Here is a 23,332-nt window from a genome sequence, read left to right as displayed (position 1 = left end):
ACTCCAACTCCCAAGTTTTAAAATGCCGTAACTTTCTTAATGATGCTTGGAAATTTATAAAAGTGGTAGTTATGGATAGCTAACAGATTACTCTTTCAAATTAATGCAATGTTAGTATTATGCAACAATTATGTAACCAATTATAATGTTAAGTGTGTCTTAAATATTTTTCACTATATTTCCACTTTCAATTGAAACTAGCTGCTGCAATATGTATTCCTAGAAAGTTGATTTTATTATATATTGTTCATATGGCCATTATCTACAAAAACATGTCTCAGATTTCAGAAAGAATGTATAGAACAAATTTTACACCTAATTGAATATTATCTTTTTTTATGTGGTTAGGATGTTTACACTAAGTAGATTTATGAGAGAATGGAATACCATAGGGACAATCTGAGACACCCTTTTGAAGCCAATGATGCGTTGATTGAGATTTCATTAAATATTTCTGTATAGTTAAACCCTTCCAGAGCACCTGAGAACACCCCTAGTTTTTGGTGGGGTTGGTGTTGTTTATTCTTTGGTTTTCTATGTTGTGTCATGTGTACTATTGTTTGTCTGTTTGTCTTTTTCAATTTTAGCCATGGCGTTGTCAGTTTGTTTTAGATTTACGAGTTTGACTGTCCCTTTGGCATCTTTTGTCCCTCTTTTAAAGAGATGATAGAGCTAAATTCATTCAAGTGAACTGACCGAGATTTTGCCACTAATTACGTAATAATTGATTACATAATAATTGCATAATAAAAATATTGCGTCCATTTAAAGGATTTATCTTTTATCTATCTATACATACCTCTTTTATTATTTTTCATGCATTCATAAGAAAGTAACACTATTTTAAAGGTTAGTGATTGGAAGTAAAAAAATCTTTGTATTGTGCTACCTTAAAATATAAACCTATTATATACAACAAAATGATAAAATTTATACAATTTTTATTAATACATGTATCAGACAAAAATAAAGTAAACTAAAACAATTTTAGGACTTAAAAATATATATAATTTGAAACAATAACACAGCTCTGATGAAAACATTCAAATTTGATTTTCTGAGATATTTGTATTTCCATATTATGCAAAACTTAAATAAGTGTATGAAGCAATTTATATAACAATGCTTATATATTGTATCATCAAAAGTCAACACATCTTTCAGTTGTCTACAAAATCTAAATCAACTTATAATTTGTGGTTTGCAAAAGTTATCCTGAACGTTTTTCATATTGTAGCTATCAAATTTATGTTCACCAATTTGACTCAAATTTAAGTATTTGATTTAAAATATACTACAACGTATATCCAAATTACAAAAAGGTCCTTAAGGAACAAAATGACTCAGTATAGTGAATCATCATTTTGTGTGTAGTTTAGACTAGACTGATATTTAGTAAAGGATTAAATTTAAATTCACATGAATACAGATTTAAATGAGGTTGAATTACTAACTTCCGACCTAACATTTAAGTCAGTTATTTAACATTTAGCAGATATAAAGTATTAAGTAAAAGGGTTATCTAATAAAATTTCATTTAAATATTCTATTTGAGGAATGCATAATCAAATTAACTTATCTACTAGAACTGTAGATTAAAAATGTGTGCACTCTATTTCACATAAACAAAATGGCCATCAAAGCAAATGCTTTTACTACAAAAACATTTTTTTTCGTCATCAACAAAGTAATTAAAAAATTTATATATGAATATAATAGTCAGAGAAAGTTTTAAATCAGAAAAATCTGACAACACTTTAGAATATATTTACAATATATATACATGTATATGAGGAAACACAGCTTGTAGTTATTGCACAATAATGGAATAAAGTAAAACATAAGCAAAAACATTTAATCACAAAATATATACTTTAAAAAATTGTATGCACAAACAGAAAATGCTTATCTGGCAATGACTTGCATGATATATTTTACAAGAGAAAAATATTTTAGTAAATCCATTTTATAATTCTCTCACAATTGTATATTTGTTCAGCACCAATATGGCTTTAGATAATGTTGATGGATTCATTAAAATCAAGTATAATGTCGTTTATATACATTTTTGAGACTTTCAATGTTGAGGTAAAATTTGCCATGAGATTTATACCCTTCTATGATGTTATAACCATTACATATATTCTATTTCACTAAATGCTGTAAAAGGAGTAGGCTCAGGTGGCTGCTTTTTGGCCCCAAAATATAGCAGTTTTACAAAGTTGTTAAAATGTAAACTTTTAGTTATTTATTGGACAGAAGAATGCTTCTGCTACATAAATATGGGCTGTTTTTGACATTACAATGCACATATATCAGGTACTAGCACCATAAAGTCATGCTAAATTACTGAATTCTACACAATTCTATCATTTTAGTTAAATTTAAGACAGTTTACGTGTAAAACAAAAGTGGCCGCATTCGTGTTCATCCTTAATATTGAAATGTAAGTTGTATTTTATGATAATACATAACATATATAAAGATTGCGGATGAACACGGATGCGGCCACTTTCATTTTTGACAAAAAACATCTGAAAAGTGACATTTTTTTGCATATTTGGTAGATTTTTCATATTTGAGCTTGAATCGGATCGTTTTTAATGTCTTAATCAGTTAAAATCTTTCAAATAAACTAATTGATTAAAATGAAATAGACACTTAAGTGTTTAAAAAGTGGTAAAAATCTTTCGTCAGATGAACCTGAAATTTGAGGCCAAAATCGGTCCTTACTGGACCTACTCCTTTGTAAACCAACTTATTTTAATTGATATTTCATGTTTAACCATTTCTATCTGACCTTTCCTTACATATCTATTAAACGAAAGGTCCAAATTTTAACTACATTTGGTAATTGTTGGTTTCAGTAGTAAAAAGCAACATATGAAATTTACAAGTCTTGAAAGTTTGGCTTTTCAAACCATATTAACACACTTGGAGACAGTAAATCAGCAATGAAACATTGATTTTAAAAATCTTTGTAGAAAGGACATACATCTTTATAACCAATGTTTTATTTCATCTGGTTAATAACAGATTAAACCCTTCTATCCCTTTTGAGTTATACTATTAAAAATAACAACAATGCTTAACAAAAATATGTCTACAAAGTATGATGCATGGTTCAACCATACTAAAGCTGGCAAACATTTATAAAATATATACACACATATAACACAATGCACACATACATACACACACAGATTAAACATCAACTCTCTTAACAAAAATAATATTTTAATTTCAAACCATATAACACTTCAATAGTTCAGATGTATTTCAAGCAAAACAATATACACCATTTTCCCATTCATATCACTTCCAAAAACATTCCATTTTTTACTATTAAGATTCTGATTATAGTTTAGGATTTCACAGTCTGAAAAATGTCTCCCAGAGGCTTTTATTTTACTTCACTTGACCCCTGTGATATTCTTATTTGACCCTAGTCAATACTTTATTTGAACCCAGTAATTACCTCACAGAACTTTATTATCTTATTTGACCAAAGTGGTTAGCCCATTTGACCCCAGTGACTACCTTATTTGAACTTAGTAATTACTTCACTTGGTCCCAGTGATTTCTAAATTTTGATCTCAGTAATAATCAGATATTTGCTGGATTGAATATTATAAATATAACCACTTGTTCAAAAGTTGTTCAAACGCATATAAACAATCTAGATTAAATTAGTCACAATTTACTAAAGCAAATTATACATTCATTTTTTGAAATAAGTTTTCAAGCAACCCATTCTGTTTCTTTTTGTGTTTAACTTTTGTAGGAACTGGTCCCTTTTTTATTATGTCATGGTATTAGCAAGCAATATGTCCAACATTTTATAAAGCAGAATAAAACAGCATACATCATCTATGACATATTTGATTAGTGCAGATACTTTTTATTTGAATATTTTGTTCACTTGTAGCAAGCAAATTAACAAACTAGTATTGTACAGGTGTGCATTCAAAATATTTGTTTAGGAGTTTATGTTTGGCTGTTTAATCATAAATTGCAGGGGGGGAAATTTTCAACAAAGTATACTATAAGCATTGACTTGTCTACTTAGCAAACATGTACAGCATATATCTACAAACTGGACAGGCTTGGAAAAGTGGGATGGTACATTTGAAAAATTTCTTGATGGTATCTTGAATGTACTATATACTATCTAAGGATTTTAATTATGGCATACAATAACCATTGATACGGTTGGTTAATTTATTCCATTGACTTTCATATCAAACAAAATTTAAATTTTTCATAAAATAAATACAATGTTGAAAACCATCAATAACAAGAAAACACAAGCCACAGATATCAGCAAACATTAGCAAAAGTAACAGGAAATTTATTATTAAGTTACTAAGTCAACTATTGCACTAAACTTTGACCCCAAATGCATTAAAATATTGGAAAATTTCTAAGTTGTAATCCAATATCAAGTAGGACTTTGTTCCACGCTACTGTCTAAGGATTCTGATTGGTCAGTTTGTTCTACATGCCGCCGTAATAATTCTGGATTATTTGACGCCATATTAGAAAAGTCTCTGAACACTTCGTTAAATGTATCGTCAGTATTGCCCATGTCACTATCCTCTTTCATCTGCTCATTTAACTTGGCAAGTCTCAATCTAAAATAAAAAAAATATTTTATAATAGATGGCTTTCATCTTTTTGGATTAGTAAGAAAGACATAAATGATGCCCCTGCTTGTATATCTAGTAAAGTTATAAAGGGAAATAACTGGTGAAAGGTTAAAATGACTCTACCCAAATTTGTACTTAATCTGAGTTTTGTGGTACTAAGAACTGTGTATAAGTTTCAACCAACTTTGGGACGAATTGATGGACAAGGGTGAAACTTAATGCAGCTGCCGCTAAGTCAGACAGGGGCATAAAAAGTTGATACAACTATAATCAATAAACATATTTTGCCACAAGGAGATACTTTTTACATTTTTTCTGGTGTTCACAATAGTCAGATTGCAAGAATAATTTGCTATGGAATAAATATGATAAGGCCAAAAAAAAATATATGTCTGTTTCCTGTTTCCGACCGACCCTGACTAAAACCCCCCGACCCTAGACCTTTTTATTCCAATCCGGAAAAAATTCGGTTCCGGTCCGGAAAAAAATCGTTTCCGGTCCGATCCAGATCCGTATTTTACTATGCCCAAACAAAGAATGGCTGCTCCCAGCACAAAAATGTCAGCACTTGGAGGATTATTCAATTAAAGCTTTTTTAAAGGGATTAAATCATTTTAGGGTACATGACCCTAACCAAACATGACACAATGTGATAATATACTTACAATGTAACAATATACTTACAGTGTAACAATATACTTACAAAGTAATAATATACTTACAATGTAACAATATACTTACAATGTGACAATATCTGCATTGGCAGCATCTACAGCTATCTGTAATGGATCCTGTTTAAAAAATAAGGATCAGTTATTTTACAAATTGAAAATTGGGGATACATAAGTATGCATCTTGCCTATGTAATGTTTTTCTTGATAAATGTAGTGTCTAATGCTTTATAATGAATTATTTGAATATATTGAAAGAAAATATTGATATTTCGGGCAATGTATCAACATACATTTGTTTCCGGCCACAAAAGTAGTGCATTAACTAAGGGCAGCTGCTGGTGTGTCTGCAAATCCTTCATTGGTGCACTTAGGGCATGGCTGTCTGAGAAATTGATTTTGAATAACACTATACTCATTTCTCTATTTTGACCCTCCTGCGCTCCATACAAAGTAAATCCTCATGAATGTGAGTGATAAAAATATTAAGTTCACATAACTTTAATAAGTTGAATTTCTACACAATTTTCTATAGTAGAAGTACTGCTATATGGTTTCATACTAAAAATGAGTACAACTTATCAGAGTTTTTTTTATGTCTACTCAGTAACATAATTTGGAATATTCTACCAACAGAAAGGTTCATTTTGATTCAATGAAGACTTTTTAAAATCATATGATTTAGATGCAGAGTTATATCAGTTATACAATCCATTGTACAGGTGAGTTAAAAAACATATTTGATTAAACAATACATGTTCTTGGTACAGATTCAATAAAACTTATGATAAAATAAATCATAAAACCTGTAAGGGGAGTTTATCTGATTTATTATTTTAGCAGTGAGTGTATCCAAGTAACAGCTGTAGCTACCATACCTAGCTTATGCTGTTTTTATTGAAGTATATGAAACAACAATCTTACCTTTCCATTAGCATCAGGTGAATGAAGGTTGGCACCTCTCTTCAGAAACTGACAAACTTGTCTGAAAAAAAGAGAAGTTAAATATAAATGGTAAAACAAACAATTATAAGATAAGGTCTAACCTTTCATGCCTCAGCCTGGGACTCCGTATTTTTTCTATCAAATCTCCTCACACTGAAACATGTCCTGTTAAATCAAAATCATCTTCACTGCAATTAATTTGTTAGTTTCAGTATTTGAATGCTAACATTAATGTTCTTTAACTGTACACTTAATAGTTTTATATATACAGATTGTGGCAGAAAAGAAATCTGTAACTCGGTTTCAAATGGACATTAAACATACACAGAGACCACTTCATAGTTGGTTAGTTCGTGTTGTTTATTCTTTAGTTGTCTATGTTGTGTTTTGTGTACTATTATTTGTCTGTTTGTCCTTTTCATTGTTACCCTTGGCATTGTCATATAAAAAAGAAGATGTGGTATGATTGCCAATGAGACAACTATCCACAAAAGACCAAAATGACACAAACATAAACAATTATAGGTCACCGTACAGCCTTCAACAATGAGCAAAGCCCATACCGCATATAGTCAGCTATAAAAGACCCCGATAAGACAATGTAAAACAATTCAAAGGAAAAAACTAAAGGCCTTATTTATTTTAAAAAATGAACGAAAAACAAATATGTTACACATTAACAAACGACAACCACTGAGTTACAGGCTCAGTTTATTTTCAATTTATGAGTTTGACTGTCCCTTTGGTATCTTTCGTCCCTCTTTTCATACAAACCTAGCTTATGACTTCTTCAGTGACAGCAGAAATCAGTGTAAGTAATACTTGTATGCATAAAAGGAAATGTGACAATAAAAATAATAAGTCAATGAAGTCTACATAATCTTACCCTGTATTTCCATGCATAACAGCATGGTGTAATGGCATCCTTAAGTTTTTATCTTGCCTGTCCAGTTTGGCACCGTTCAACATTAAAAACTCACAAGCTGATAAAGAACCCTGGAAGAAAGACAGATAATTCAAATGGTGCACTAAGAATTAGTTATTATTGTCAAAACTGCAGTTTGCTAAAGACAGGAAGATTCATATAATCAGATAATACTAACTGTAGTTTTAGTTAATTTGGAAAGTGAAAAATCCAAACCACAATTTAAAAAACACTGAGCAATTTTTTTTTAATAAATCTCTAAAACTGGCATTTATCAATTTTGACTTTTACAGTAAAGCGCATTAGTTTTTTTCAAGTGAACATTTATTTGCTTTCTAATGTCTTAAAAGAAAAGAATAAATATTGCAAAAAAGAAATACATTTGTGATTTACTATTTTTAAAACAATAAAGTTTGCTCTGCAAATCTGAAAATTAAACGGCACTATCTCAAGAAATTGTAGTGCTAGGCTTACCACAACTTCAAATTCAAAAGTATTGACAACTGGGTGTTTGAGATATTCTTAAATAATAACACATTACAACATTACTGATATCCTGTTGACCAAATATGAACTCATTCTGTTCAATACTATAGAAATTGAGGGTATAAAATATTCATACAAAATGGTGTATAAAAATGCAAAAATGAACAAGCTATCATGCTAAGCATACCCATTCATATTTACATGATAATACATGAATTCGTCAAACAGGATGTAGGTCTCTAACAAAACTGAAATCTGCTTTTTTTTTGGTTTAGTAGTTTCTAAGAAAATGTAATGAAAATAGTTGCTGGCAGAATGAATGGACTGACAAACTTACAATAAGATAGACAAAAGAACAGATGGACAAACAAAGGAATGGACAGACAAGGTGAGTGATGTATAACCAATTGTCTTGAGTTGGGACACACAACACTAATTTAAGAGGTTAATTAAGCATGTAACAAACAACAAATAGCAAAGTTTTAACTAAGGATGCAAAGCTAAGTTTCTATTATACTAAACAGCAGAAGCAAAGCAGCTCAATAAAATGTTTTAATTTGAAGTTGCATAAAAGCATTTTCAAGTTTTTGCCAGTAAATCTGGACTTTGTAATACTGTGATTTCATTGTTATTGATAGCATACTAATTTTCAAGGATAAAATTGGTCCAGGACTCCAGGAGAACCAAGAATTTTATTGTTCAACAAAGAAATAATTTGCTGAAGGCTCTTGAATGTTGACTTGTGTAAAACCATAAAATTAAATATCCACAAAATTACAATTTTTCCTTAATGCATGAAAATAATGATACCCACGAAAAAGTAAATGACTCCACAGTTTTGCAATTTCAATAGAATTTATTTCAAAATTTTAATTATTAGTAACCTAATGTATACAAGTTAAAAATGAAGCAAATGTTATAATATGGAATTAGGAAGTAAAAAAATCCTTAGCCAAAAACACAACATTTAGAAACAATATAAAATACTGTCTATTAACCCTAACTTATACAATGTTCAAAAACACATGCATTGGAGGCAGATATGTCATGATATGCGTTTTTCTGCATCAAAGCTAAAATTCAAATTGCTTGCTGAAGGTTTTGGTTTTTGTTATTTGTCAGTTGGAAAACTTTGAAAACAGATGATTATGTCATTTTCATAATACTTTAAATCAGTTTTATACAAATTAGACATGGAAACATAAGATTTGCTATATAAGGTCAAGTTTCTAATATTGAAATGTACGAGTGGCTTAAAATTTTACTCCTTAAACAAGGTTAAATTAAATTTGTTATAAAGGCCAATTCAAATATATGTGTCCTTTTTGGCATAAAGTAATCACCAACTAATCAATCAAATGTATGAGAATATCATGTGTATTTTTTTTATCTAGTCAATGCCTAGTTCATTATTTCCAACTTTATAAAAAAGAAGATGTGGTATGATTGCCAATGAGACAACTATCCACAAAAGACCAAAATGACACAAACATTAACAATTATAGGTCACCGTACAGCCTTCATTTGATTATCCCCCTTTTATCATTTGATTATCTCCCCTGCAAAAGCAAATGAAGCAGATCTAAGTCTTCAAACTGTTTAATTAAAGCAAGGTTAACAGACAGTATAACACAACAGAACATAAGCAATGGTATTAATGCTGAGTCAGCAGAGAATGTTACTTGCCTTATCAGATCCCTGTTAGATATACAAATAATACATTTATATACATATACTTTATTATACAAGGACTCACACCTAGATGAATATCATGCATAAGATGAGTTTTTTTCTTAAATTCTCAAGTAAATGTTAATTTTTACAGAATATTTTTAACACATGTGCATTCTGAATGACTTCTTTGCTCATGCAAAATGACAAAAAAAACATTCTTCAATTATTTTGTCCTTTTTGTTGTAAAATAGTACTATAACTCCCAATTCCTCCAGTCATGGTAGACAGGAATTTCAAGGGGGGGGGGGGGGATATTTGGACTCACAAACTCGACATTAAGAGTCACAATTCGAACAGAACGTTGACTTTAACAGTGCTTATTTCTTTTCAAGGGGTTTTTGTCTGAACCCCCTTGGCTACGGGTATGTCCTCAAAATACATATCCCCAATGTTACCATTACCCCTGCAATGTAATCATGCAGTTAGTATGGCTAAATATGTGTTAAAACAGAACCCCTACAAACAGTTCATTGTTATGTTGTATAATGTATGGTAAACAATTCTATAAAATACTGAGGTATATACTAATGAATGGGTTTGAATATAAGTGCTGTATAAATTGTTTAGATTAGTATTGCTACTGCTTTCCCCAATTTACATACAGTAATACATGTTTTTTGTACAGACAAATTTCAAAGATTAAATTAATTGTGAGAATTCTGAACATGAAAAGATATACAAAACGTACAAGAGACAATATCACAAAATATATATGAAAAACCAAACAATAAATATTTATAGATTATTGTTGGTCATCTTAACATGACTGGTTATTGGCCTGAGCCTGTTTGGTGAAAGTGAGAAAAGCAATCCATTTGAGATGACCAATGATAATCGTTATTGCTATTTTACCTAATTTCATTGACAATGGCATGTGTGCCCTTAGTTTCTAGCAATAACTTTTCACATCACTCCACTGTGCTGAGAAAGGAAATTATCAGTCATTGAGATCAAAGGAAAATTTTGTAAAATAACAGTAAGTAACGATGACTTACAGTTTCTACGGCTTTCATTAACGGAGTCCTGCCTTCCTCCTCTTCGTTCACCCAGTTAGGGTCAGCTCCATTAGCCAGTGCCTCTAACATAACAGTCAGGTTCCTAGCTTGAGCTGCCTTGTATAGTAACATATTAGGATCCAGTTTACTCATATCTTCCCAGGAAGTTGTTGACTGTGAATCTTCACCTTCGTCAACCCCTGTGTCAGATTCATCTGAACTTTCAATGCTGATTGCTACAAAACATTCAAATAAATTACTAAAGCATAGAAATTATTTGTTTTATTTTTTATACAGTAATGCTTTGAGTTATTTCAATGAAAATTTTGTCTATAATATGATATCTTATTTAACAACAAAAGTTTGAAAAGCATTAGCTTAACAATTTTCAAGTTATTGCAGGACATAACAACATAAAGTGCTATTTTTTAACCAATGAAAGACCAAATCTCTTGAATGCATTAGCCGAATATCATTAGTATTGAAATATTCTATGTTTTGTCACCATTAACAATATTTAACCAGGTGCTCGACAAGGTGCAGCTTTTAAGGACCGCAGAAGTCGAACCCTGAACAGCTTGATACTGCTCTTAATTTGGATTACAATAAAATTTTTGACATATTAAGAGTTTCTGACACAAAACAAATGTCAAGATCTTATAAATCTATTGCGCAATATTGTGCAATTAAAGATTTCTTCTTTTAACTTTCAAAAAATTTGGAATTTGAGAAATTTGAAAAAAAGAAATTGAAAACACCTACCCTCCCCCTTTTTTGGCAATGAGTCCAAAACCTGACATTTCTTTATACATAATGTACAAGAAGTGTAGGGAGGTAAATCCAAACAAACCCAGAATTGTATGTTAAATGTTTCAGAATTACCTCCCTTACACTGCTTTTAAATTGTCTTAATTGTCCATTGATCAGAAATACCTAGTTTTTCCTCTTTTTAGCCCCTAATTCCTAAACATTTTGAGCCATAACCCCCAAAAGTCAATACTAACCATCCCTTCATGGTATGGAAACTTGTGGTTAAGTTTCAGAGAGATTTATACGCTTAAACACAAGTTATTGTTTGAAAACTACAAAAATGTTTATTTTGGGCCCCCTTTTTGGACCCTAATTCCTTAACTATGGGCACCATAATCCCCAAAATCTATCACAACCTTCCTTAAGTGGTATTGAACCTTCTTGTAAAAATTTCCAGAGATCCATACACTTAAACACAACCTATTGTCTGTAGAGTAGAAAAATGCTTCTTTTTGGCCCTTTTTTGGCCCTTTTTTGGCCCCTTATTCCTACATATTTGGGAAAATTAACCCCAAACTGAAACCCAGCCTTCCTTGTGTTATATGGAAACTTGTGGTACAATGTCAGAGAGATTCATACAGTTACACACAAGATATTGTCTTAAAACAAGAAAATGCTTGTTTTGACCCTTTTTTGGCCCTAAATTCCTATCCCAATAACCACTTAAAATAAATCCCAACCTTCTACTTATGGTATTATACATTGTGGTACAATTTCAGAACAATTGAAATACTTATACATAACTTTTTGTCCTGAAACTAGATAAATGCTGTGTTGGGCCAGTATTCCTAAACTTTTGGGACCATTACCCCAAAAATCAATCCCAAGCTTCCTTTTGTGGTTTTAAACTTTGTGTTAAAATTTTATTGATTTCTTTTTACTTATTCAAAAGTAATTATCCGGAAGCAATCCATCTTCGGACAGCGCTGACTACAATGACGTGATACCAATATACAACCCAATAAATTTTATTTTTTGCGGTTGTATAAAAATTTGAAAAGTATTGGGTAAATGCCATATCACCCAAAAACCAATATCAAAATTGACATCATAAAACCCATTTGATAATAAACTTGCATCAACAAAGGTTTGGTAGTTATAAACCTAAACAAAAGACTATGCGGAAGGGGTGTAGTAAACTTACATCTACCAAGATCAGGTAACTCTAAATCTGTTCCGAAGACAATAACATCTGAAGCTATTACATCTGAAGCATTGGCGCCTATTCCACTGTCGCTATCATTTAATACGTTGTTGGTTGAAACGGACATCACTGCTGAAATTAAAATACTCGTTGCATCAAAATATGTATTCTAGGGATTTATACTGGATTCTGTTTGTTGAATATCAGGATTTGATTGATTTTTTGTTTGCTTAACACCAGTGGCAAATATTTCATGAATATTCAAGAGGATTTTGGATGATTTGTACCATGCAAATTGATACTCAACAATGAATAATTCTTGCTTCAATCAATAGTACTTAACCTTTCCCTTGCTGAAGTCCTGAACCAGATATCAAGATATTGGGATAATAGCAGGTTAGATATAGAAAAGGCATGTATTAGTCTTAAATTATGAATTTTTATTTATTTGATTGAAGTATGCATACCAAAATTGATATAAATTCATTTGTTTAATAAATTTGTTGTAAAATGATATTTTCTTGTATTCAACTACAGGAGAGAACTGGACATCTAAAATTCTTAAAGAAGACTACTCATTAACTAATTCACCAAATCATCAACACAAAGCCTTTACCACTTCAAACAAAATAATTTTTAATTATATTTTGTTCTTAGAAACAACACCAATGTTATTTCAATTGTCCAGGTCATAAAAAGACATACTTAGATTAATAAAAAAATAAATGAAATAAAAAAGTTAAAATAATTTCATGCATATTCATAGACCTCTGGGTGCGGGAATTTCTCGCTACATTGAAGACCTGTTGGTGACCTTCTGCTGTTGTTTTTTTCTTTGGTCAGGTTGTTGTCTCTTTGACACATTCCCCATTTCCATTCTCAATTTTATTGTTATTTGTATACAAATTTTTTATAACTGCTAAAAAAAAAAAACACATGTTGCTGAAAAAAGAAAAGTTAACAATTTTTTTAATAATCCTGCAGTGCTAAAATTTCTGAACAGTTCCCAGTAAGCCCTGTCACTTTACCTAGACACATAGTTCTAACTATGAGCCAACAAGTCTTTTTTCTTATTCCTTCAAACATTTTGCTCAGCATCAGTTGAGAAACAACAAATACCAATATAGCCATGGTTTGACCACAGTAGAGATCTCACTCAGGACACCAACCAGATTGTTTATTCAAGCACATAAAATCTACACTATGCATGCCAAAAAAATATTTGTGAAATACAATGGAATGTACCATATAACACCACATTAAATTTGAATCATCAATATATATATGAAAATTCAACATGTGTAAACCCATCAAATGTTAAACGCCCTGGCAAATCAATAGATATAGGAAGATGTGGTGTGAGTGCCAATGAGACAACTCTCCATCCAAATAAAAATTAAAAAATTAAACCATTATAGGTTAAAGTACGGCCTTCAACACGGAGCCTTGGCTCACACCGAACAACAAGCTATAAAGGGCCCAAAAATTACTAGTGTAAAACCGTTAACACGGGAAAACCAACGGTCTAATCTATATAAACAAAACGAGAAACGAGAAACACGTATATGTTACATAAACAAACGACAACTACTGTACATCAGATTCCTGACTTAGGACAGGTGCAAACATTTGCAGCGGGATTAAACGTTGTAATGGATCCAAACCTTTTCCCTTTTTCTGAAACAATAGCATAACATCACAACAACCCTATATAAAAGTATAATTACACAATTGAGAAAGTTAAGTGACATGTGTACATAAGCGGATCCAGTGACCCCCCCCCCCCCCCTCGTGGGAAAAAATTTGGTTGATTATACAGGGAATCACTGAAGCATGACTGGAGCCCCCTTAGGTCAGTCAGCAGGCTCCCCCCCCTCCCCTAATTATGAAAAGTTCTTGATCTGCCACTGGTGTAATCCCACCATATGTTGTACATCAAACAGATTAATAATCTTGATATAACAGTATCATATTTATAAGAATATACGTTACAAATGCATATTTTTATAATTAACTGTCACAACTCAAATATAACTAATCTGTAAAAAGGTTATGAAATCTGTTTGTGTGTTCATTGCTATGGTTATTGTATGAAGAATGATAAAATAGTGAATAAATGATATATGGAGTGTATGTTAGTAGAATAGAAGTCAGTTTTATTTCTTGCTGAGTATGATCTGGGTAAAACATGGTACTGTAATAAAGGTCTTTCACTTTGATAGTCTCTCACACAGGTAGTTCATGTGGTGATCTACAAATTGTTAATTGTAACAGTAAATTGAAGAAACTGAAAAAAAATTTCCACTGTTATACTCTTTTATTGAGTTATTTTTTTTATCAATTTATTCTTGCCTTGCTTAATATCTAAATCTAATAGCACTAGCTTTGTTTAAGTTTCATTCCATGGTTAAGTTGTTAGTGTTATCGCTAGAGAAAACTTTTGGAATTACAAAGGCAATTATCACTTTAATTTTGTTCTAATGGAACTTTTTTTCCATACTTAAGGCGATTAAGAAAAAATTGGGTCTTAATAATTATATATGGGTTCAAGTGTTTTTTTTGTTTTTTAATCAGAGATTTCTTTGATAACACTTAGCACCAGTGATAGAAATATCTAAAATGTTGCTATCAAAGATTATCCTTAAATAGATGCTGCAGGAAGCTTTCATCTAAAGGGGGAATTGAGCTGCCAGGTAACTAGTAATCTGATCGATTTCATCATGTCCAGCTGCAAATATTACAGGTATTGTATTGGCCAGGTATCAAAATATGGCTAATTTTTAATAATCTGAAAGATAATGTACACAAATAAAGTGAAATATGCCAACCATTGTGATTCATATAATGGACTTTCTCGGTCTTGAGACTTTGAAGACCCATGATGATTAATTTGGTGTTGAAAATAATTTAATATTTCTGTTCTTTCCATTTAATTATATACAAAAATAGAACAGAATATTAATGACATGGCCAGCAGATCGCTATCATAATACGTCATCAGTGTGTCACAGTTAAAACTGCATGTTTGCACTTCAATATGTCAGAATGAGTTATAATCCAGTACAACATGTTATATTAGTAAGCAATCATTTATATTAGAGAGAAACTATTCTGGTACCCATATCACACTCAAAGCAAGATCTAAAAAAGCATCTGATTAGAAGATGTACTAATGCCTATGATTGGCTGAAGGGAATCATGTGACTTACCTTTGGAATTATTTTTTCCTGTAAGGTTAAGTTTAGCTAATGTTTATTATCTATAAGTGTGCTATATATATATTCAAGTAATAGAAATTATAATTAAATTGTGAACAACATTAATACCCGAGGCAAAAACCTGTACTGAGTTTACAAAACCATTCTACAGAAATAAATATTTTTTCTAATCTTATAATTGAAATATGTTAATCGTCTTGCTATATTGACTTGAGGCCAAGATTATCAGAGCCATATGTTATCTCCATTTTCCAAGCAAGGGGAAATAACTGTTTTTTTTTGTGTTTTTTTTTATAAAATACTAGATTCAAGATAAGCACAAGATATTCCCAATCAAAAATTTAAAAAAATTAAGGAATCATTCATATTCACACAAAAAATTTCAATATTGACTACAACTTATCAATTATTTTACAAATATTCCTGTTGATTGGTGTAAACTTAGTACAGATTAGCTAAAGCAATGTTGAGAATTCTAGAATTTCATAAAAGGAGGGGGAAATCTACTAACATTAAACCTGCTTAAATTACTTCTTTTTTACAATGAGTTGGAATTTTATAATGTTATTATATTTCAGTTATGGTTTTTTGTTTCCGAAGAGAAAATAAAATATTGGGTCAACTTTAAATAATAGTTAAGGGTAATGCAAAATGCAAATTGATGCAAACACATGAATGATGGGAATTAAACATTATGCAGGATTTCATTGGTTGATACGTATACAGGTACGGTTATTTAACATCTAATAGCAAAATTACAAGCTTACTCAGGACCATGCAGGAATTTTAAATTTTCTTTTAACGCTTTTTTTAAAAAGGTGTGATACAAATAAGATATTATTCTAGTTGCTATAGGCAACAGCAATTTCCATGGAATGTTTTGTAAAGTATATCCAAAGTATATTAAACTCCTTATTCTGGATAAAAAAAATCTTGCTCAGTGGGTATACTAAAAATAACAATGATGCAATACACATCTGCAACTATACAAAGGCTAAGCATTGGCTATTAAAATATTTCTGCTTATTGGATTTCAAAACCAGCTTAAAGCTATAAATAAATGATGTACAAAAAAAGAACTAATATTTTGCTAGAACAGCCTATATGTAAAACAACAACAGTTCAAATCATTAGACATCCATGCCCACATAGTCTACATAAAAAGGGATATCCCTGCATTATATTTGTTTCAGTAGTTTGAAGCATGCAAAAGTATAAGACCAATGGTATAGATTTTTTAAAGTCAAAAAATATTTTCACGTCTTCTTTCTTAATCCAATGGATGTCCAAAAAAATCTTATTTCTCAACATTATCTAATTACTATAAGTCTATATATAGTTGGTTAAACACACCACAAAAAGATATGAAATTATTTCCCTTAAAGTAAGTACCCTCGCTAAACTATGAGTAAAATTTCAAGAATGAGAATACAGGTTAAACTGAAAATTAAACAGTTGGAAAATCTAAATCTAATACCTATTAAAAAAGACTCTATTTGAAAGTGCAACATCTAGAAAAGTATTTTGGTTTGTCGTTAATAGCTTCCCCACATATAAACAACAACAACGACAACATTGTGTATACCATTATCATCAGTATCTCAATTTGAATAATTGTAAATCACTCAAGTAAAAATATAATTGACATGGCAACTTCATGATTAAAACCAGCTGATTATGTTGAGCCTACCTTCCATTAATCCACTGGTAACATCTAAATCATTATCTGACTGGTCCCCTGTTACTTTCTCTGGAGAACGACGTAACTTTTTCTTCACACTCCATCCTCTGATCTTCTTCCCTGCTGTAGTTTTAGGGCCAGGTAACTTCATCACAAAGGCTTTCTGAACATACTTTGCTTTTATCCAAGATTCCCTGATAGATCTGTAAATCAAACTTTCTTTAGAGAAAAGATTTTAACTAGAGGCCATGAAATAATATAAATATTCCAGTCTCACACTGAGTAAAGAAGCAGAGTTGTGATCTTTATATAGTATAAAAAAGAAGATGTGGTATGATTGCCAATGAGACAACTATCCACAAAAGACCAAAATGACACACATTTAATAGCTTTATTATAGAAAACTTGTTTATAGGTTGAGTATCTTTTTCAATCTATTTTGTGATGAAGACTTTAAATGATAAATTAAAGGTATTGTGACCTTGACAATTGACCCCTTAATCTACAGTTATCTTGTTCTTTCTTTCACCTAGTGGCTTCAACATTTAATAGGGGTGTACCTAATCACATGGCACATTCTCAAACCAAGTTTGGTTAAAGTTAAATACAGGGTTCAAAAGAAAACCATAATAAGATTGTCATATCAAATTTTATCATTTGCAGCTTTTACCTTGAAACATATATAATCTAAGAAAAACAATCCAATTCCATTCCATTCCATTTTTTAAACATTTGCTTTCTTCACAAACCTTTTGCATTCTGCAGTTGCTCTTGTTGCTATGGTTTCATCAACATTCTTTTCAAATATTCTATTTATTATGTCATTTCCTAACTCTGCCATGACTTTTAATTGTTCCGGTTCCCAGGCATCCAGAGTTATGGACCTTACTTTGGACAGGTGAACACCAAAACTCCTGTATTTGTAAATGAATGTATTAATTTGGTGATGTATAATTGATACAGAGGAATATAAAAAGAAAGCACACATTGTCCTCTGACAGATCAGATAAAATAAATGGGGAAAGTGTTGATGACACACAGATGATGCCCCTGCTTGCACACGTTACAAAGGGACATAACTCAAGAACGGTAAAAGTGACTCTACCCACCAACATTTGTACTTGATCAGATATCTGCGGTAATAAAATTTGGTTGATCTAATCTTGTTTTAAAACGGAAACAAAACATTCAGCATTGTGTATAAGTTTCATAACATTTGATTGAGGTTAACTGAATGAAGAATTTAACAATTTTTGTATTTGTTAGAGGACATAACTCTAGAACAGTCAAAATAATGCCACCAAAGATCACTGTGTTTTGTGGTAAAAAGCATTGTGTATAAGTTTCATAACATGTTTTTGAGGCAAACAAAGGTTAGAGATTGAAAACCAATTATGGAGTATACGCTACAACATGGACACTGATTTTACAACTCATCACTGTCAAGTGACTGACCAAATAAGAAGTCATTTTGCCAAGTGATAAATCTTTGACAGAAGTATACAACAATAAATTACCTGTGAATTCCTGAACATTCAATACATAATGTTATACCAAGGTTAAGACTAGCCCATCTGGGGTCCTTAGATCCACAATCACAACAGTGGTCATTACCAGGGATAGAAAATAACTGTTGTAATCGTCTAAAATCATCAAAAATTTAAATGTGTAGTAAATATAGATGAGTCTTAAACATATGATTTTTATTTTGTTCGTTATATAAGGTGTTTTTTTTATAAATGTTTTTTTTTAAATCATTTGAACAGTTTGATCCTAAACATGTGCTTTTGTTTTAGCAGTCTTGTCTAGACTTATTTGACAACATGTATGTTTACTATGTTATATATGTTACCAGACATTTGACTTTAAATATACAGCTAAGCTTGATTGGAGTGTAATGTCCAGTGGCAAATAGAACATATTTCATTTGATCTCTACTGAATAGTTGTCTTATTGGCACCATACCACATCTTATCAACTGATTCAACTTCCTGTTTTTGTGATAAAATCAGCCAATGAGTTTCCTGTCCACAAATTTTTGAAGGGGTGTAGCATTATGGCAAATCCAGATGATCCCAAAATGTTTTTTTTCCAAAGCAAAAGGTAGAGCTGAGCATTGTTAGAACCTTGTTAGTGTAGCGTGGAGACAGTCAGTATCTGTATTTTAATCGGATAGAAATGCACCATAGATATGATGCTTTGTACTTCATTGACACGTTTAGTCAGAATTTTGATGGTCTAGTTCACAAGGAAGCATTACACAGAAAGACATATCAAACTAACCGGTCAAATTATTCTGACTCAAAGCTGACCTGTCTTTGCCCTTTTTCTTACAAGCTGTGTGCTTAGTGGATTGAGAAGCAGCAACTGAATTCTTTTGTTTAGCCTTACGATTGAGCCCACAATCTTCCAGACAAGACTATAGCATGTTACCATAATGATTAAAATTGAGAGATAGTAACGATAGTTTAACTATATACATACATCTGTGCTTTACTAAGTTTCAGAGTTGTGGGTAATTCATTTTCATCTGTTTTGTTCTCTTGTGGACTAGGATCATCTTCTTCCTACAATTTACAAAAAGTTGTCATTTTTCTGAACAATAAAGAAACTAAAGATTATAATCTTAAAATAGCAAAATATCACAGACATATACAACATTATAAAGGCAAAAGATGTAAAGGTATAAAACAAAAAATTCAGAGCATTTAGTCAGAAAGAATCAACTTTGTATATGCATTTACATTTTTTATGTTGCATTGCCGTATGTTCCTACACTTTTATAGATGATGTGTTTCCCTTTGCTTTAGTTTGTAACCCAGATTTGTTTTCTCTCAATAGACCACTTTCGAGTTCATCCGTCACCGGAAAAAACTCGTCAATTATACGCGCCTTTATCATCGTCATTTGTGCGTTTAGGGGCGTCGTCACTTCCTTCCAATGTTGAGCGAGTGGTTGGAAAACTATAATTCTATATTGTACGAATTATTCGGCAAATTGAATTCTCAAAATTGACAATCAACACTGCTGTCATTAGGGAAATGTCAGTAAGTACCTACAGAGCAACCATTATTTCTAATTTATACTGCACAAAGACGATCACTAAGACGCTTGATGAACGTAAATAGTGCAGGGATACAGGCGAGCCCCTCTATCTGGTAAATGACGTCATAAAGGCGTGTATAATTGACGAGTTTTTGCCGGTGACGGATGAACTCGAAAGTGGTCTATTGATTCGTGACTTTTGAACTATTTTTGCCTTATATTCATTCATTATAAATTGTAAAGTTATAACGTGTTTGTGTGTGTAGAATCATAAAGTGTTGGTGTGTGTAAAATCATGATGTGTTATTTTGTGTAAAATCATATTGTGTTAGTGTGTGAAAAATCGTAATGTGGTTGTGTATGTAAAGCCACAAGTGTTTGTGTGCGCAAAATTATAATTTGTCATTATTCGTAAAATCATTATTTGTTTCTGTGTGATACATTATGTTTTAGTGTATGTAAAATTATGATTTAGTGTATGTAAAATTATGTTTTAGTGTATGTAAAATCTTAAATGTGTAAGTGTGTGTAAAATCATGTAAGTGATTTTGACCACCTGACCTGTTTCAGTTCCTGATTTTCCGCATCTTTAAACGCTCTTGAGATTCCTGATGTTATTTCAGTGATCCACATCTTACAGTCTTCATCAGAGTCGGCTTGTAACAGATGACTCCTAAAAAATACATCATTTGGAGGTTGATTTAAACTCATTTTTCTTTGATTCAGTATGGATTAAAATTAAATTTGCTGAACTATATATATAGTAAATAAGGATACTGGGTATATCTTTAAAATTAACACAAAACGGAAACTTATGTTTGTTTTTGTTTCTTAAACCAACATTGGTGAAAAAAACTAGGAATTTGGGTTATGTACATCCACAGGTTTACCCAAATTCATTAAACTATTAGGCTTACATGATGTTATCTATACGTGTATATATTTCAGATTATAAAATAAATGTATGAGATTTATGAATGTTTGTGCAAAAAGAAGAAACTATTAAAATTTGAGTGAGTCAGAATATTTCAAACACCATTCAACCTTGTTTTTTTCTTAGATTTTAAATATATTTCTAGAAAAATCCTAAAGCTAAGTTTTGTAAACATTAATTGACAGTACTCATATTCTATTCGTGGAATTGTCTTTTGTGAAACAATATTTGATTGGTTGATTGTTGGAAGTTAATGGGCGATCAGTCTGGTTTGATTGTAAACTTTAATTTACCTTGTAGGGGACAACACTTCAAAACAAAATCGTCTCTCAGTATCGTAGGCAGGCTTTACTGTACATAGACGTAGATCTTCCTCCATAATAGATAAAGCATTGTGTGACCCTGACCTCTTCTTGTAAATAAGCTGGTTATTCTGTATAGCAAACCAACGTCTAAAATTAGAAAAACAAAGCAGATTTTGTTTAACTTTCAACTGTACTCAAATATATTCTGGTTCTTTAATAATCTTAATAAAACAAAGACAGACTGCAGTGAAAATTACTTTGAAAAATCGTGAAAATTTGACATGGTTCTTTTATAAATAAGTAAGGAAAACATTATTTCAATCACTTCCCTGTGGAGGTCTATATAGGAAAATGGAGGAGATAGAAAGAGTCCATGTCATATATGTATATATTGGGGCATGATAAGGCCATGGAAAAATAATTGGTGGTTTCCCCTAACCCGACCGGGTCGTTTTTTTACCGCTGTGTTATTCATTTTTTTGTAAAAAAAAAAAAGTTAAAAGATTATAGTTCCAATATGTAGAAACAAAACATATCAAATATCAATTTTAAAACAATCAAAAACAATGAAAATGGGAAAAATAACCCTGAAAACAGAGAAAAGGGATAACTATGTGTATATACCTACTTTTTTACCTTAGATACAGTAACAAAATATCAACAATCTTTTACTTTTGGAACTTTTAGGGTGAGGAATGTAATGTTCTCAACAAAGAAAGGAAAGATAACTCATATGATCCATATAAAACAGGAGGACTAAATTCTTGATAAACTTTAGGAAATAAATAATAGCATTTTTTGTAAAGGAATAAATATTTTCAATCTGAAAAAACACCTTTGAAGTTGACTAATAGCAAACATTAGCATGTTCATTGATGTTCATTGATTTTAATTTACTTCAAGCAGAAAGAAAAATTCAGATAAATAAAAAAACAATAACTGTTTAGGCCTAAAATAAAATATTGTTTGTTTCCCCAATCCCGACCTACCTTGCAAAAACAGTCCGACTCATAAAATTTTATTGTCAAAACTAAGTTAAATATTATTTTATTTATTTCCGATTTGCAGGCTTGCCAGATCGACGGATATTGTTCCAGCTTTTAGAAAAAAATAAAATCAATTTAGCTACCTACCTACTCACACCTGGCTTGACAGGGTCGGGATTGGGGAAACAAACAATACATTAATTTAGGCCTTATTTTCAAGTATTTTCTTTTTTTCCATTACATAATACTAAAGTTCAGTCAGAAAGATAATGTTTGCATGCTAATACAAGAATATATTGCATAATCAACTCACAAAGGAATATACAGACGAAAATATTCATTACTTAAATAATTCAATATTGTATAACTTTTATCAAATGTCAACTCTTAAGATATTCATTCCCCATTTCCATTCTTAATTTAATACCAAATCAATAGATCAGTTCGTATTTTGATAAGCTTTGAACTTTCCTTTTTTCTAACTTTTCATGAATTACTGTAGATTCAACTATTTTCATGAATTCACAAAACTTCTTATTTTCATAGATATCTAGTTTTTAGTTCAGGTCTATTTCCACAATTTTTATGGAATTTGTTTTTGTTAATCAATTTGAATTCAAGGTTCACCTATGCCCATGCAATCAAATAAAATCAGGTTTCAGGAAATATAATGAATCCACAGTATTTTTATGATTTGCCTCAACCCATAGAATTTAGAAACATTTATCTTTTTTCACTATAATCTTGTTGAATCTACAGTAAACTCCCAAGCAATAAACAGCATGCGGTTATACCTGACTAGCT

The 23,332-nt window shown here is 31.1% G+C and overlaps 1 protein-coding gene across 5 annotated transcripts in view; it reads right to left on the bottom strand.

Moving 5' to 3' along the window:
• Window positions 1-926: 926 nt before the first annotated feature.
• Window positions 927-23,332, bottom strand: part of LOC134693011 (arf-GAP with coiled-coil, ANK repeat and PH domain-containing protein 2-like) — a 60,768-nt gene continuing 38,362 nt past the window's right edge. For 2 of the 5 annotated variants that reach the window (XM_063553692.1, XM_063553694.1), the window contains 13 exons: window positions 21,531-21,689; window positions 20,865-20,976; window positions 19,743-19,825; window positions 18,776-18,901; window positions 18,008-18,172; window positions 17,268-17,461; window positions 15,569-15,586; window positions 12,360-12,491; window positions 10,406-10,641; window positions 7,152-7,261; window positions 6,245-6,305; window positions 5,391-5,440; window positions 927-4,634 (listed from right to left, as the gene is read on the bottom strand). In XM_063553692.1, coding sequence (XP_063409762.1) covers window positions 4,442-4,634; window positions 5,391-5,440; window positions 6,245-6,305; window positions 7,152-7,261; window positions 10,406-10,641; window positions 12,360-12,491; window positions 15,569-15,586; window positions 17,268-17,461; window positions 18,008-18,172; window positions 18,776-18,901; window positions 19,743-19,825; window positions 20,865-20,976; window positions 21,531-21,689 — 1,639 coding nt within the window. In that variant the 3' untranslated portion in view covers window positions 927-4,441. Of the gene's footprint in view, window positions 4,635-5,390; window positions 5,441-6,244; window positions 6,306-7,151; window positions 7,262-9,194; window positions 9,375-10,405; window positions 10,642-12,359; window positions 12,492-15,568; window positions 15,587-17,267; window positions 17,462-18,007; window positions 18,173-18,775; window positions 18,902-19,742; window positions 19,826-20,864; window positions 20,977-21,530; window positions 21,690-23,332 lie in introns of those variants that run through there. The other 3 variants (XM_063553693.1, XM_063553695.1, XM_063553696.1) reach the window with 3 other exon arrangements.

This window comes from Mytilus trossulus, chromosome 12 (genome assembly GCF_036588685.1).
Source record: "Mytilus trossulus isolate FHL-02 chromosome 12, PNRI_Mtr1.1.1.hap1, whole genome shotgun sequence".
Taxonomy (NCBI): Eukaryota; Metazoa; Mollusca; class Bivalvia; order Mytilida; family Mytilidae; genus Mytilus; species Mytilus trossulus.
Note: the sequence above shows the minus strand (reverse complement) of the source record. Positions and strands in the feature narration are given on the sequence as shown.